The sequence below is a fragment of the Pelophylax lessonae genome (assembly GCF_965119305.1).
Source record: "Pelophylax lessonae genome assembly, chromosome: 8".
Classification (NCBI taxonomy): Eukaryota; Metazoa; Chordata; class Amphibia; order Anura; family Ranidae; genus Pelophylax; species Pelophylax lessonae.
Window position 1 is genome coordinate 84,048,722 of NC_138775.1, and position 14,623 is coordinate 84,063,344.

Genomic DNA, 14,623 nt, shown 5'->3' on the forward strand with positions numbered 1-14,623 from the left:
CCACTGATGCGGGAAAACCCATAGACAGGCTAACCCCACAGGGTCACGAGTAAAGGCGGATGCTCCACCAAAATGAGGGAGCTGTCGGCCAGAAGGAATGCTGCGTCTCAGGCCAAGACCCGGTCATATGCGACACATGTAACTCGCGGGCCAGACCCGGTCCAGTGGAGCGGAGCTACAGTCTGCACGCTGGCCAAGCTGAGGGGACCTCTGGAACTTAAAAATTCAGCCCATTGCTAACTAAGCCCGGCAGTTGCTAGAACATCTCCACAGAAAAAAACAGGAAGAATTAAAAAAGAAAAAAAAATAACAGGAAACAATAGACAAAAATGCCAGGACCTAGGGCCCGCCAGGGAGACTAGGCCCTACTCCTGAACTAAGCAAACAAAAAGAGATGGTGAGGGGGGTTTATGTCAGCTGAGGAGCCGTAGCCAAGCTTTTGTGTTGTCTGCCTAGTCCTACTCCTGTATACTGCAGCATAACCCTACAGTAAAGAATATGAAGCTGTGTCTGTCAATGAAAGAAAGAGAAAAGTATTCATACCCCTTGAGATTTTCCACTTTTTGTCATGTTAAAACCAAAAATGTAAATGTATTTAATTGGGATTTTAAGTGATACCCAAACACAAAGGGGCACATAATTGTGTAGTGGAAGGAAAATGATAAATTGTTTTCAAAATGTTTTCACATTTTTTTACAAATATCTGAAAAGTGTGGGGTGCATTTGTATTCAGCCCCCTTTTACTCTGATACCCCTAACTAAAAATTTATCTCATTATAAATACAGCTGTTCTGTGAAGCCCTCAGAGGTGAACAACCCGTATCATGAAGGCCAAGGAACACACCAGACAAGTCAGGAAAAAAGTTGTGGAGAAGTTCAAAGCAGGGTTAGTTTATAAAAAAAATATTCTAAGCTTTAAACATCTCACGGAGCACTGATCAGTCCATTATTCGAAAACAAAGAGTATGGCACAACTGCAAACCTACCAAGAAATGACTGTCCACCTAAACTGACAGGCCATGCAAGGACCGCATTTAATCAGAGAAGCAGCCAAGAGGCCAGGGGGGAATCTGTCCACAGGACAACTATTAGTTATGCACTCCACTAATCTGGCCTTAATGGAAGAGTTGCAAGAAGAAAGCCATAAGAAGTCACGTTTGCAGTTTGCGAGAAATCAAGTGGGGGACACAGCAAACATGTGGAAGAAGGTGTTCTGGTCAGAGGAGACCAAAATTAACTTTTTGGCCTGAAAGCAAAAAACTGTGTGGCGGAAAACGAACACTACCCATCACTCTGAACACACAATCCGCCAGTGGCGGCCTGCCCCCCCCCCCCCAAATCCATGCGTCTGGCACCCTACTTTACATGCAGGGTGCCGGACGCTTGGACTCCAATGGGGGTTTTTTTTTTTTTTTTTTTTTGAAGCACGTGATTAGGGCCAGAGGCTCGAATAGGCTTCAAAAAAGGGTGGGCTTGGGGCGCAGAGCACTGAGCTCACTCAGCTGTGTGACAATAGCGAATGAATAGTCGCTATTATCACACTTATTCTCCTCCCAGCCAATCAGGAAGTGGGTCCTGAGACCCGTTTCCCGAATACCCGATTAACTGTTTCCTGGTCCATGGAGCACCAGCCGCCACTGCAATCCACAGCATCCAACATGGTGGTGGCAGCATCATGTTGTGGGGGTGCTTTTCTTCAGCAGGGACAGGGAAGCTGGTCAGAGTTGATGAGAAGATGGATGAAGCCAAATACAGGGCAGAAGAAAACCGGTTAGAGTCTACAAAAGACCCGAGACTGGGGCAGAGGTTCACCTTCCACCAGGACAACGACCCTACACATACAGCCAGAGCTACAATAGGATGGTTTAGATCAAAGCAATTTCATGTGTTAGAATGGCCAAGTGAAAGCCCAGACCTAAATCCAATTGAGAATCTGTTTCAAGACTTGAAAATTGCTGTTCACACACACTCTCCATACAATCTGGCAGAGCTTGAGCTATTTTGCTAAGAAGAATGGGCAAAAAAGTCTCTTTAGATGTGCAGAGCTGGAAGAGACATACCCAAAATTACTTGCAGCTGCAATTGCAGTGAAAGGTGGTTCTTCAAATTATTGACTCAGGGGAGCTGAATACAAATGCACGCCACACTTTTCAGATATTTGTTAAAAAATTTTGAAAACAATTTATCATTTTCCTTCCACTTAATTATGTGCCACTTTGTGTTGGTTTATCACATAAAATCCAAAAACACATTTACGTTTTTGGTTGTAACATGACAAAAATGTGGAAAATTTCAAGGGGTATGAATACTTTTCCAAGGCACTTCATGGTATGTTTACCAGATTACTTGCAGGTGTTTGCCTCTGGGAAAAAAAAAAAAAAAAAAACTCTGTATTTGCTCCTTTTACAGCCACCTAATCATGTACCAAATGAAAGGCTCAAATCACACCGCACAGACATCACATGGGATTTACACAGGAATGCAGTGCGATCCCCATGCAAATCATATGTACAAAACAATGTACCATATTGCAGAAGTGTGAACCTAGTCTCAGCCTGGGTTCACACAGGATTAATGCAGGAATCCTCAAGTGATTCAAACAGGAATTGCACCGCATTCCTGTTGAAAATGACATTAATCTTTGTAGTGTTTGTTTTCTTTGGGCTCAAATCGCACCACACGAAAAAATAAGATTTTTGTAAGAAGATCTTACCGTAAAATCTTTTTTTTTTTATATATCAGTCGACAGATGCAGCCTCATCTCCATGAGCTGTGTGGGTTTATGCTCCTCCCATCAGGAGTAGTCTAGGCAGTAAAATTTGAATACACATGCCCAGGGTGCTGTCCCTCTGGGCATAAACCCCCACTGCACAATTGAGCACATCAGTTTAGTTTAAAAGCAGTGAAGACAAAAGAACCAACCCCAAACAGAGGGGCGGGTGCTGCGCCTGTCGACGGACATCAGAGAAAAAGATTTTACGGTAAGATCTTACAAAAATCGTATTTTCTCCATCGTTCGTCGACAGACGCAGCGCCTCATATCTCCATGAACTGAGTGGGATGTCCCAATACAGTGTAGGCATGAGAAAAACGCAACCAGATAGTAACGCCAACTCCAAAAGGCTAAACTTAGCCACCCAGGCAACATGGAGCTCAACCAAAAAGGAGCTCACCCACAAAAAAAGACCCCGAAGTACAAACAAAGATTCTCTTATGAAACAGCAGCCTGCAAAATCTTGCAGCCAAGAGGAATCCGGAGATGCTAACAAATCCACCTTGTAAAATTTGTTAAAGGTGTACACAGACGACCAAGAGGCTGCCTTACAAAAAGCCCAGGTGGCACTCAGCGCTCTAGTAGAATGTGCATTTACAGGGAAAGGAGGAACCTGAGCCTTGATTGAATAAGCCTGAACCATCTCGAAATGGTAGAAGCCAAACCTTTGTGAGGACCACCCGGAAGGACAAAATCCTGAAGGACTCAGTAACCGTCAGATAAACTTTTATCGCCAGAACTACATCCAGAGAGTGCAAGGCAACTTCTTCGTGATGTTTAGGCTTAGGATGGCAACACAATGTCTTCATTCAGGTGAAAATCCGACACCACCTTATTAAGAAAAGACGGAGGACCACTTTATCCCTGTGGATCACCAAATAAGGCGAATGACAGGACGCCGCCAAATCAGAGAATCTGCGAGCAGAAGTGATAGCCACTAGTAACCTTCTGCGACAAAGAAAGCAGTGAAATCTCCCTAATATTTTCAAAAGGAGGCTTTTGAAGGACAGACAAAACCCAGATTAAGATCCCATGGAAGCAACAGGGATCTCCTCAGAGGGGGCCAGATAAAGCACCCCCTGAATGAAGGTGCGAATCAAACTATGAGTAGCCAACGGATGCTGGAAGTAAATAGCCAAGGCTAACACCTGGCCCTTGATAGTCCCCAATGCCAAGAGTTACTCAACCTCTCTTTGGAAAAAGGCCAGAACCCTAGCTATCGAAAAAGACCGAGGGTGCAGCTGCAGCGATTCACACCATGAAATGTACGATTTCCACGTACGAAGATAGATCTTCTTAGAGGTCGATTTCCTGGCCTTCAAAAGGGTAGCAATCACCGAATCAGAGAGACCTCTATCCCTCAACACCTTGCTTTCAACAGCCATGCAGTTAAAGCAGAATGGAAGATAGATCGGTCCTTGAGATAGATCTTCACGCAGAGGAAGACGTCATGGAGGAACCACAACGTTCTGCGTACCAAGACCGCAGAGACCAGTCTGGACCCACCAGAATGACCGGAATGCCTTCCATCGCCACCCAGCAAAGAAACCTCGGCAGGAGAATGAGCGGAGGGAAGGCATATAACAGGCGATACAGACCCCGAGGAGCCACCAGAGCATCTGTGGCGTCGTCTAGAGGATCCAGAGGCCTGGCCACAAACCTATGAACTTTCCTGTTGAGATGAGGCGCTAATAGATCCACCTCCCGAGTCCCCCACTGGGCACACAGTAGATGAAACACCTCCAGATGCAGGGACCACTCCCCCTGATCAAACACCTGACGACTCAGGTAATCTGCGTGCCAATTCTCCACACCCAGGATGTGGACCGCGGAAAGAGCCGGAACATTGTGTTCCGCCCATACCAGAATCTCAGCCACCTCCTTGGCCGCCAGGGCACTTCTGGTGCCCCTTGATCAGGGGTGGCAAACTAAATTTCATCACGGGCCACATCAGCATTATGATTGCTCTCAAAGGGCCGGTTATATCTGTAAGATTAGATGTCCAGAGCACCTCAAGACCCCTTACATGAGATGTCAAGAGCCCCCCCGCCATCAGAAGTCAAGAGTCACCCACCCTTCCTTACATCAGTGCACCCCCTTACCTTGTGCTGCTGCCAGGATGAAGATGCAGGTGGATCTGGGAGGAAGAAAGTACAGGGTCTGGAGGAGGACCAGAGGAGGGGTGGAGTCAGCTTCCAGAGTCCGCTGAATGCTGAGAACATGGGAAGCAGAGAAAAGGTGGTCTTGCGGATGGACAGAGGTGCAGGATCTGTAGGAGTTGTTCTACCCTCCTCTCTACTGCCAACTGCTGAGAAAGGGGGGGGGGGCAAAGACAAGACTTTCTGCAGCTGCACAGAGAAGCACTGGATCTGGCAAAGGAGTTCTGTGCCCTCTGCTGCCAACTACTGAGACAATGTGGGGGCAGAGACAAGGGGGGTGCTGCAGGAGAGGTGCGAGGGCCACATGAAATGGCCTGGGGCACCGCATTCGGCCCGCGGGCCTTGTGTTTGACACCTGTGACCTTGATGATTGATGTAAGCCACGGCTGTGGCATTGTCTGACTGGACCAGAACCGGAGAGCCGCGTAGCCGACTTGTCAAGTGAAGCAGGCAGAGCTTGATCGCTCTCAGCTCCAGGATTCTGATCGGCAAGGAAGGCTCTGTTTTCCAAGTACCCTGGGCACAGAGCTTTCCCAGCACTCCACCCCAGCCTGACAAGGCTGGCATCCGTGGTGACCACTGTCCAAAACCCTGGCAGGAAGGACTTGCCCTGGCATAGGACAGGCGATTGAAGCAACCAAGAGAGCAGACTTTGTGATATGGCTCAACCAAATGGTCTGGTCCAATGACCAAAGATCTCATTTTGACAGAATCTCTTTCTGCAGCTGTCTCATGTGAGACTGAGCAAACGGGACTCCTTTAAATGTCCTCTGCCACCACAAATGGAGGAATCACTGGTGTCCCTCGAATATGGGGACGTGGAGATACGCATCTTTGAGATTGATGGAAGCCATAAAATCCCCCCGATTCAAAGATGCCACCACCGACCGAATGGACTTCATTTGAAACTTCTGCACCCGCACAAAGCGATTGAGAGCCTTGAGGTCCAGGATTAGATTTACTTTGCCCTCCTTTCTGGGCACAGTGAACAGGTTTGAATAGAAACCTTGAGAGCGTTCCTGTTGGGGAACCGGCACAATCACCCTTTGAGCCAAGAGATCTCGCACAGCCTCCCGCAGATCCTTCAAACGCTCAGGAGACAGGTGAAGGAAAAAAAAAATTCACAAACCCAATCGTCCTGAATGAAGGAAGTCCAGGGTTCCTGAAAGAAGCGCAGATGTCCCCCCACCCCTGAGCCGGGTTCATGCTGAAGAGGACTTGTCTGCCGCACTGGACTGACCGGCCTTGGTCTTGCCCCAGGGCTTTTTAGCACCTCCAGAAGTTCTGAAAGGCTTACTTTTTTCCTGCGCCCCGGAGAGACGAAAAAAAAAAAACGTTTGTGAGCAAAAAAAGAAGGATCCCACTTAGAACGAGGTGTCTTTACCTTGGAAGATTGAGGAAGAAAAGTACTCTTCCCGCCAGTCAGTCCCTTGATCGCCAAATAACCTGTCTCCCAGAAAGGGCAGATCAGCTAAGGCCTTTTTAGAAGCTTGGTCAGCCGACCAGTTCTTCAACCAAACCATGCGTCTTAAAACATTGCCCACGGCTGAGAACCTGGCCACCAGGGGAGCCGCATCCATAGATGCATCACACAGGAACACCAGAGCCTGGATCAACAGTTCCAGCTGTACCGGAGGAACAGTCACAGGGTCCAAAGACTCCCGCAACCCCCTAATCCATTCATCACCGTCTGTGAAACACAGATACAAAAACCGTTTCAAAATGGAACCCGCCAGCACGAAGATGGTGGGAAAGGAATTCCACCCACCTGTCCACTAGATCCGTAAAAACTGGGGAATCCTCCACAGGCAAAAGGGTCGATTTGTTCAATCTGGAAACAGGATGGCCCACTTTAGGCGGCACCGTCCAACGGTTGGAGACCTTTTCATCAAAAGATACCTGCATTTAAAGCATTTAGGCACCACTAACATGTGCTTAATGCGCCACCATTGGTCATTCACAATATCGTGAAAGGTGTCGGGACAAGGGAAAACCTTGCCAGATTTCTGAGACTTTTGGGAGCTAAAAGCTAACCGCGTACCTGTCGGCGTGGGCTCATCAGCCAATTTTAAATTATCCTGCACTGAAATAATCAGGGCTTCCACTAAGGCGTGTTCCCGGGCTGCAGCTGAAAACGACAGGTCCTATTCACCATCTGACTGCGAAGACAGTGACCCCCTCAGGTATGGGGCCATCTGGGGTGACCCCATCAGCCTCTGAATCAGCGGACACCTCCATAGAAGGAGAAGGCAGCGGCCGGTTTCGGCTATCAACCTTTTCATGATTAAATCAACTTTTGTCACCAGGCTTTCCAGGGCAACTAAAATGTAGGCCAGCAACTGCGATCGGGACTGTCCGGGAGTCGCACAGAGCGGGTCTGAGGGTGATTTTCCAGTTTGGGACTCCATAGTGCAAAGTGTCGCTTTAAGAGCGCCAATCGCGATATCTACCACCGATGGCAGCGGTCTGCAGGGAACCCCTTCAAAGCAAACTGATAGCAGAAAGTGTAAGGATATGCCCGCAGAGACCCCCAATACATTACCACCTCAGACACTTCCTCATGAATCTACCACAGCATGGAAAGAAAAGCAGGAAGTGACCACACAGGAAGTGATGTCGCCTGATAGGGAAACACTGCCGGGGAAAGCACCAGGGCTACACAAAGATGGACGCCCATAGAAAACAATAGGAAGCTGCAGGGAAAATGGCTGCCCCATACAAGTCTATGGGGAAAAAAAATCTCATTGCCCACATCTAAGATAGCGGTGGTGTCCACAGCGCACCATGCGGTTAGGGACCGACACATGAAGGCCTCAGGAACCACAACAGGGACCAGCAAGCCCAAGGTACCATGTCACGCCTCCCCCCATAGGCGCCAAAGCACAACAGACATACAGCCCCCGCAGGGAGAGGGAAGGACACAGACCGGGTACCAGGGAGACAGGGGGATCTCTTGGGAGGCACAAATCCCATTATCCCCAGGGGGGGGGCCCACATCCCCCAAGGCCAGCAGGGGCAAGGGGGGCACATTTACTCACCATACCATGGACCAGGTGGGCTCCGGTACGGGCAGACTGCCTCCCACCTGAAGTGTGATGGGTACACTGCGACTCAGGGCTTTCCAGGTTGATGCGTCCTGGCGAGGCATCCGCTCATAGGCTCGTCCCCCTCCAGGCCAGGGGGCACCGTCGTAGCTAGGCCTAGATCGGAACTATAACCTGCTCGGCCAGACTGGGAGGACCATAAGGATCTAGATTATCTAGTGCAAAGCCCCAGCCAGCATCGTTGCTTGTAGATCGCTAGGAAATTCTTCCCTGAACACTAGCATGCAAGTAAGTAAAGATAAATAAAAGAAAATATTATGAAAAGGAAAAAAAAAAAAACAGACTGCAGTCCCTGCAGGAAATCTAGGTCCTACTCCTTCTCTAGAAGAAATTATGGTGCAGCGCTCCATACACAGTAAGTATAAATAAAATATTCCTAAAAGTCCATAAATAAATTAGGCATAAATACCTGAAATCTCAAATATTGACAATATTACGCTATGGTTTTGCCTTATCTTTGCATTTTATGGGGGACCATGATCTGCTCATTTACAAGAGGATTAAGGAGCCCATTTTTGGAAAGTGGATACCTGTCTTCTTACCATCTTAAGTGTCACATCCAGAGGCCAGTGTGTGGATATTACTATATGCTGTGTTGACACAGCCCTCAGGTGAGAGGCTGGTATTACTGGTGGAGGATATTCACGGTGTGTGAGCACTTTTTGGACTAGATTACAGCACTGCGTACTTTTGGGTCTTCTAAACCTGGATGGACTTTCTCTTGTTCATTGGAGATTTCAGCTATTTATTTATGCCTAATTTATTTATGGACTTTTAGGAATATTTTACTTATCCTTACTGTGTATGTAGCGCTGCACCATAATTTCTTCTATTGCATTTGATCTGGTGTTGTTTTTTTGTACCTGGGTGTTCAGCAGCTTTGTTTTTATTCTATGTTTACGCCGATATAATTTCTTTTTATCTTACTCCTTCTCTAGGCAGAAACAAACTAATGTGCTGGATTGTGCAGTGGGGGCTTATGCCTAAAGGGACAGCACATTTTTTTTTTTTCTGGCCTGTTTGTTACAAGAGACAATAACAGGGTACATGGCTTACAAACCACATGACGAAATATACATAACAAATAATTCTTCTCTGCAAGAACATTCTGACAAACCTTCAATAAAAAGATAAACCCCAACATGAGCGATCTCCTACTTTATACTGCTATAGGTAAGACCATAATTATTAGCAGACACCCAAAAATGGAAAACCTGGGCATCCTACAAACAGATCTAAAAAGTAAACGTGTTCTTCATCCATTGACAGATATAGCACACGTTGCATTACGTCAAATGTCCCAGACCTTTTAGTATTTACGAGGACACCCTCTATGTACGTATATGACTTTCATGAGGTGGGATTTGGATGACCGCATTAATCCGTTGAGAGATGGAGGGGCGAGAGGTTTGAATCAAAGTGTGATCTGCTTATGCACCGAAAAAAAAAAAATTCTTTCAGAAATGTCCTGACATATCTGGGACATAGCTCTTCATAGAAGAGCCCAAGAAAGCAGGTCCACACCCTTTTACCACAGTAAATGGTTGAACTCTGCTCCCTTGTTGTCCACGGCTGGTAAAACCTCAGCTTACCTCAAGCGATCTTGGTGAAGAATCAATTCTGTTACCAGCTTTATCTGTGACAGATGCAGTTAGACTTGTCTGCCCAATAGCAAGACCATGGACAACAAAGACTGCTGTAAACTCATCAACCTTCTCACTGAGGGCTCTGTAAGAGAAGCAAAAGTAAGACAGTACAGCTACAATGTGTTGTCCCAAGTAATGAAACAAAAGGGTGAAGCATATTTAAAAGTTGCATTAACTCACTTAATAGATACAATGTGTGACGAAGATCCAAGATCCAAATCCATGTAGGCAAAATATTTAGCAAGGAATGGTACTTGAGAAGAATCCAGGACCCTCACATAGGCTTTTATTGACTTTCCAATTTCAACCTGTACAGCAAAAGACAGCTGTTTAATTGCACTGTGTTAACATTTATCTACTGTATAGGTAAAACAGGGTGCCTTGAGGCTTCTTCAGGGGTGACTTGGCAAAATGCCTGAAAATGTATAAAAAACTGTACACAAGCCAGCAGGTGAATGAAGCCTGCCTTTAAGTTACACAAAGCCACAGGTTTTCATTATGCACCAATATGACTTTCTAGACACTGGAACCCCAACAGTCAATGATGTCATCAGTTAATAAGGGGGATGTCGGTCACCTCCACGGCATCCTTGTTTGACCCTCCTCTGACTCTCTGCCTTAGCACTGGGGTCACATTAGCTGAGTGGAGAGAAATTGAGGGAGAAGAGAAACATTAGAATACTAGTCAGTACCAGTGTGTAAAAGTGTATTTGCTTTGGATAAAAAAATCACCTTGAATGTTGGGTGCCTTAAGTGTGGATGTTGCTGCATTATGAAAAACTATTAGAATTGTTTTTTACATTTTAGAACAGGGTACCTCAAGACTGTCCATAATTTTAAAGGGTGCCTAGTCTGAAAAAAGGTTGATAAACACTGGTCTAAGGTGCAACATCAAAATTTGCTAATGTTAAAGAAAGGAAAAAAGACAGCAAAGCTAATCAGCATGGAGAATGATTTTGGGTAACCTACCACTAGTACACACTAAAATAATGTCCAACAATTTGACAAACCTCACAAAAGCCTACCTTAAAGAGATATTGTCATTTTGTAAGACCAATCACCCCCTGATACTGATCTTTCTAGCAATTCCCCCATTGCAGCCACCACTAAAATATCTTTATTATCTATAAAAAGGTTTTGGCCTAGAGTGGCGACATCACCCCTTCAGTTACATGACTAAGTTGAGTTCTAGCAACTGCCTGCTAGGCTAAAGCGCTGCAAGATGAAGTCATAGAAGGAAGTACCATGCTGCCCCCATACTTGGAATTACCAGCTATTTTGCGCCAACTACAAACAGGAATGAGAATCCGGATTAGTGTGCATCATTAGATTGCGGAGGGGGGTTTATATAGACACTGTCAGTTTGGTAAAGTGACAGTGTTTCTTTCAAAGCATATCACTTTCCAAATAAACTATGTGAATAAATTAGCCATCATGAAAATAAAGCTAACAAATTAAAGAAATGTTGACTTCCCTATACATTCCATATCTTGAATTACAAAAAAAGGACACAGGCTAAATATTCATAGACTGATACCTTAAGGTGACTGGACAATGGCAGAGCTTTTGAGCTCTCCAAATTCCTACACTACCCAGCAAGTCCTTCATTTTTTGCTAGTGTCCTAAGGTGTCAGACCAGCTCCCCTATGGAAAGTTCACTCTTGGCTAGATTATTTTACATTGGCTCTTCAAATTTACAAAATTCCTCACTGCCTTCTAATACAACAGTATAAGTTTAGTAGCAAGTAAAGGAGAGTAACGTTGGATAAGGGAGCATGGTCCGTGCTCAGTACTGTATTCCAAGAATACAATTTACAGGTTAAGTCAAATCCTTTTTATCTCAAATTGTATAGCAAAGGACAGACTGAATATTCATAGACCTTGGGACGTCCCCAAGCAATGAATGAGAAGAGTGGGCAACAACTTAGGCAAACAGAACTGCATCAATAGGCACAAAGGGCAACAGGGGTCAAAAGACCCAACCTCATAGTGCCGCAAGAAATTTGTGGCCACAAGCTGCATCTGCAGAAGACTGGACGTCCACCTGGTAGAACTTTTAAAAGGTATGAACAGAAGACCAAATGGTGGCATTATAAACTGGGCAACAGAGACTTTGTGTGTACATACCCTGGAGATTCCCACTGATCTGGTGGGGTGCCTAAAGATGTAAGTACAATGTTTTCATTGAGATGGAAAACTGATAACACAGTAGTAGAGAAGAATGGCCTTGATCGTAGGACTACCTTGTCTTTGTGAAGGATGAAAAATGTCTCCCTACAAGAGAGGTCCACTAGTTTAGAGACCTGTCGAATGTATGAATTAGCAACCAAGAAGGCTACTTTGTAGGAGATATCATCTAAGGGGGTTAACCCTGATAGATTTAAAAGGGTGGTATCTGCAGGGCAGAGAACCAGAGTAAGGTTCCAAGGAATTACAGGGTGTCGCAAGGGGGCCTGATGCAAGATACACCTTGGATAAAAGGTTTTGATATGGGAGAGTTAGTCCGGAATTTTTGGAAAAGAAAAGAAGAAACAAGGCATAATCCTGTCCTTTAAGAGTGCTTAGAGCCAAGCTCTGGTCAAGCCCTGATTGAAGGAAGACCAGCATATGAGGCACAGAGTATTCTCTTGGGGGTGAAGTGCCAGGTGCACAGTAGAATTTTCTGGATGTGCTTTTTCTTGCTTTTTGCAAAGTAGAGGATATGAAGGATATGAAGATAGACAGCTTGTTTTACTAAAGATGCCAAGCATTCCCCTTGTCTCAGAGCAGATTCAATGCAAAATTCTGGAATTTTAAGGCATCTGTTTAAGATTCAGGATAGGACAAACAACATTGTTGGGTTTTGGTAGTGTGAACTGGTTTGAGTAGAAGCCTTTAAACCTGTCCTCTAGAGCAGTGGTCCTCAACTCCGGTCCTCGGGGCCCACCAACAGGCTAGATTATAATTATTACCTTGGAGAGATGCAGACTAGAATACTGCAATCACTGAGCAGCAAATGAGATCACCTGTGATGTAATTTAGTTATCTTGCAAACCTGGCCTGTTAGTGGGCCCCTAGGACCGGAGTTGAGGACCACTGCTCTAGAGGTACTGGGTCGACTACTACCTGGGACAAGAGATTGTTCAGGGCATTCTGCAAATCTGACTGTAGTTGGGCACATTTTTGATGTCTATTTTGTACCCCTTTGAAACCACAGGTCTAGGATGTCTGATTCAGAGATAGGGAAACGAACAGGCACCTCTTCATTGGGAAGAGGGCTTTGGGGAAGACTTGTTCAGCTTTGTGAGCCAGATTCTATTGCTGAAAAGAAGGGATGAACTGAGGCTTGAAAGTGGAAGCCTGAACAGGTCCCAGAGATGGCGTGTTTGGGATCCAAGTCCCAACCCACCTGCCTGATCCTGTCGGGAAGCCAAAATTGCACACATGTTAATCACAGGCAGCGAGACATTTCACAGTCTGCAGCTGCACAGACCGGGAAATGTCTCAATGCCTGTGATTATCGGTGTGCAGTGTTAGCTTCCTGGCGGGATCAGGCAGGTGGATTGGGACTAGGGTTGCCACCTCATCCCTTTGAAACCAAACACATTTTACACGGGGTTCTGTGGCTGATTAAGGTGGTATTTAAACTCACTTGGTGCCTTATCTGCATTCATTTGGCCTCAGAACCTGTGTAATTCATGTGTTCGGGTTTAAAGGCATAAGTTGGCAACCTTAGTTGGGACTAGGATCCCAAACACACCTGTGCCCATCTCTAGTAGATCTTTGAGGTGCACTGCAATACTGGGGAAGTTGTGGCTGCTGAGAGAGGATGTTTTGCATCTTTTTTCTGTAGACAAACTTTTCCTAATGTGATCTCTTTAATTTATCAAGAGTCTTAAACTTATAATCTCCTTTTGCAGGCAAATTCAGCTGATAAGGCTTTGATTTTCATTCACATGTGCAGAATCTTATAGCTCAAAGTCATTCTGTAAAGTTGTGTCATAACTTGTTATACAGCATAAACACTAAAAAGCCAAGGTAGAAGGAACTGCTATATTTAGCTAGATAAGGCAGTTAAGGTACAGGCCTGGAATACAGGGTTGTGTTGGTTGTTTACTGTCCTAGTCCAGTTAGCTGTGGTTTGGCAGACCAACATTGCAGCATTGGATGGTTGAAGAGGTGGGCCTCCACAAGTAAAGATAGAAAATTTGACACTGTTATAGGCTATCAGTAGAAACTTTGAAAGAAGGAACATCTTCAATTGGTACAGAAATGTTTTAAGACGGAGGCTGAAGGGTCTACCACTGGAAAAGACTATTTCTTAGTGATTTCTTTTTCCACTGGATAGTTAGCAAATTATCTTTGGAGGGGTGAAAAACTATTCTGGTGTTCCTTCTAGCTGCCCTTTAATGGGTAATGCCTTTCTTTAGCTGGTATTTTTGTAATTGGTCAGACAGAACTAAGTGCGACAATGCCACAGCAGAAGTGAACATATCCAAATTTGCAAGCATATTGCTTGAAGTATTAACTTCAAGTGCATAGGAAACTGGTGGAAAGAGAAATCTTCCGCGGCTTCCTCTAGCACTGTCTGAAGGTCCTCTTTATTGACTTCAACGTCTGCCTCTTTCAGAGCAGGTATATCTGGATTGATCCGAATTAAGTAGAGACAGCAGAGCTGGAGGATGCTGGCATTTTTGAGGCCCAAACTGTGATTGCTGTATTAAAGCAGTTAATGTAAAAAAATTGTGACATAGTTGCAGAAAAGTGCACCTTAGGTAAACCCCTTGTTGCGTGCCTAAAACAGAGCCAGAATCAGTAGTGACGGGTGTTAAAATCATATCATGCAAGAGAAGCTTAATCACTCTGGGACTGAGCGTTGTGCTGGTCTTTGGCAGAGCAAGTTTTTGCCTGAATTTTTGCCATGTTCTTTTTGCCTGGTTTCCACCATTGCTATGGGTTAGG

General features: G+C 45.4%; 1 protein-coding gene across 1 annotated transcript in view; it reads right to left on the reverse strand.

Moving 5' to 3' along the window:
- NUP210 (nucleoporin 210) overlaps nt 1–14,623 on the reverse strand; it is a gene marked incomplete at its 5' end in the record, with an annotated part of 331,314 nt that overhangs the window by 160,453 nt on the left and 156,238 nt on the right. Inside the window, 2 exons of the mRNA XM_082265210.1 lie at nt 9,629–9,764; nt 9,863–9,990. Of these exons, the coding sequence (XP_082121336.1) occupies nt 9,629–9,764; nt 9,863–9,990 (264 nt within the window). The remainder of the gene's footprint in view (nt 1–9,628; nt 9,765–9,862; nt 9,991–14,623) is intronic.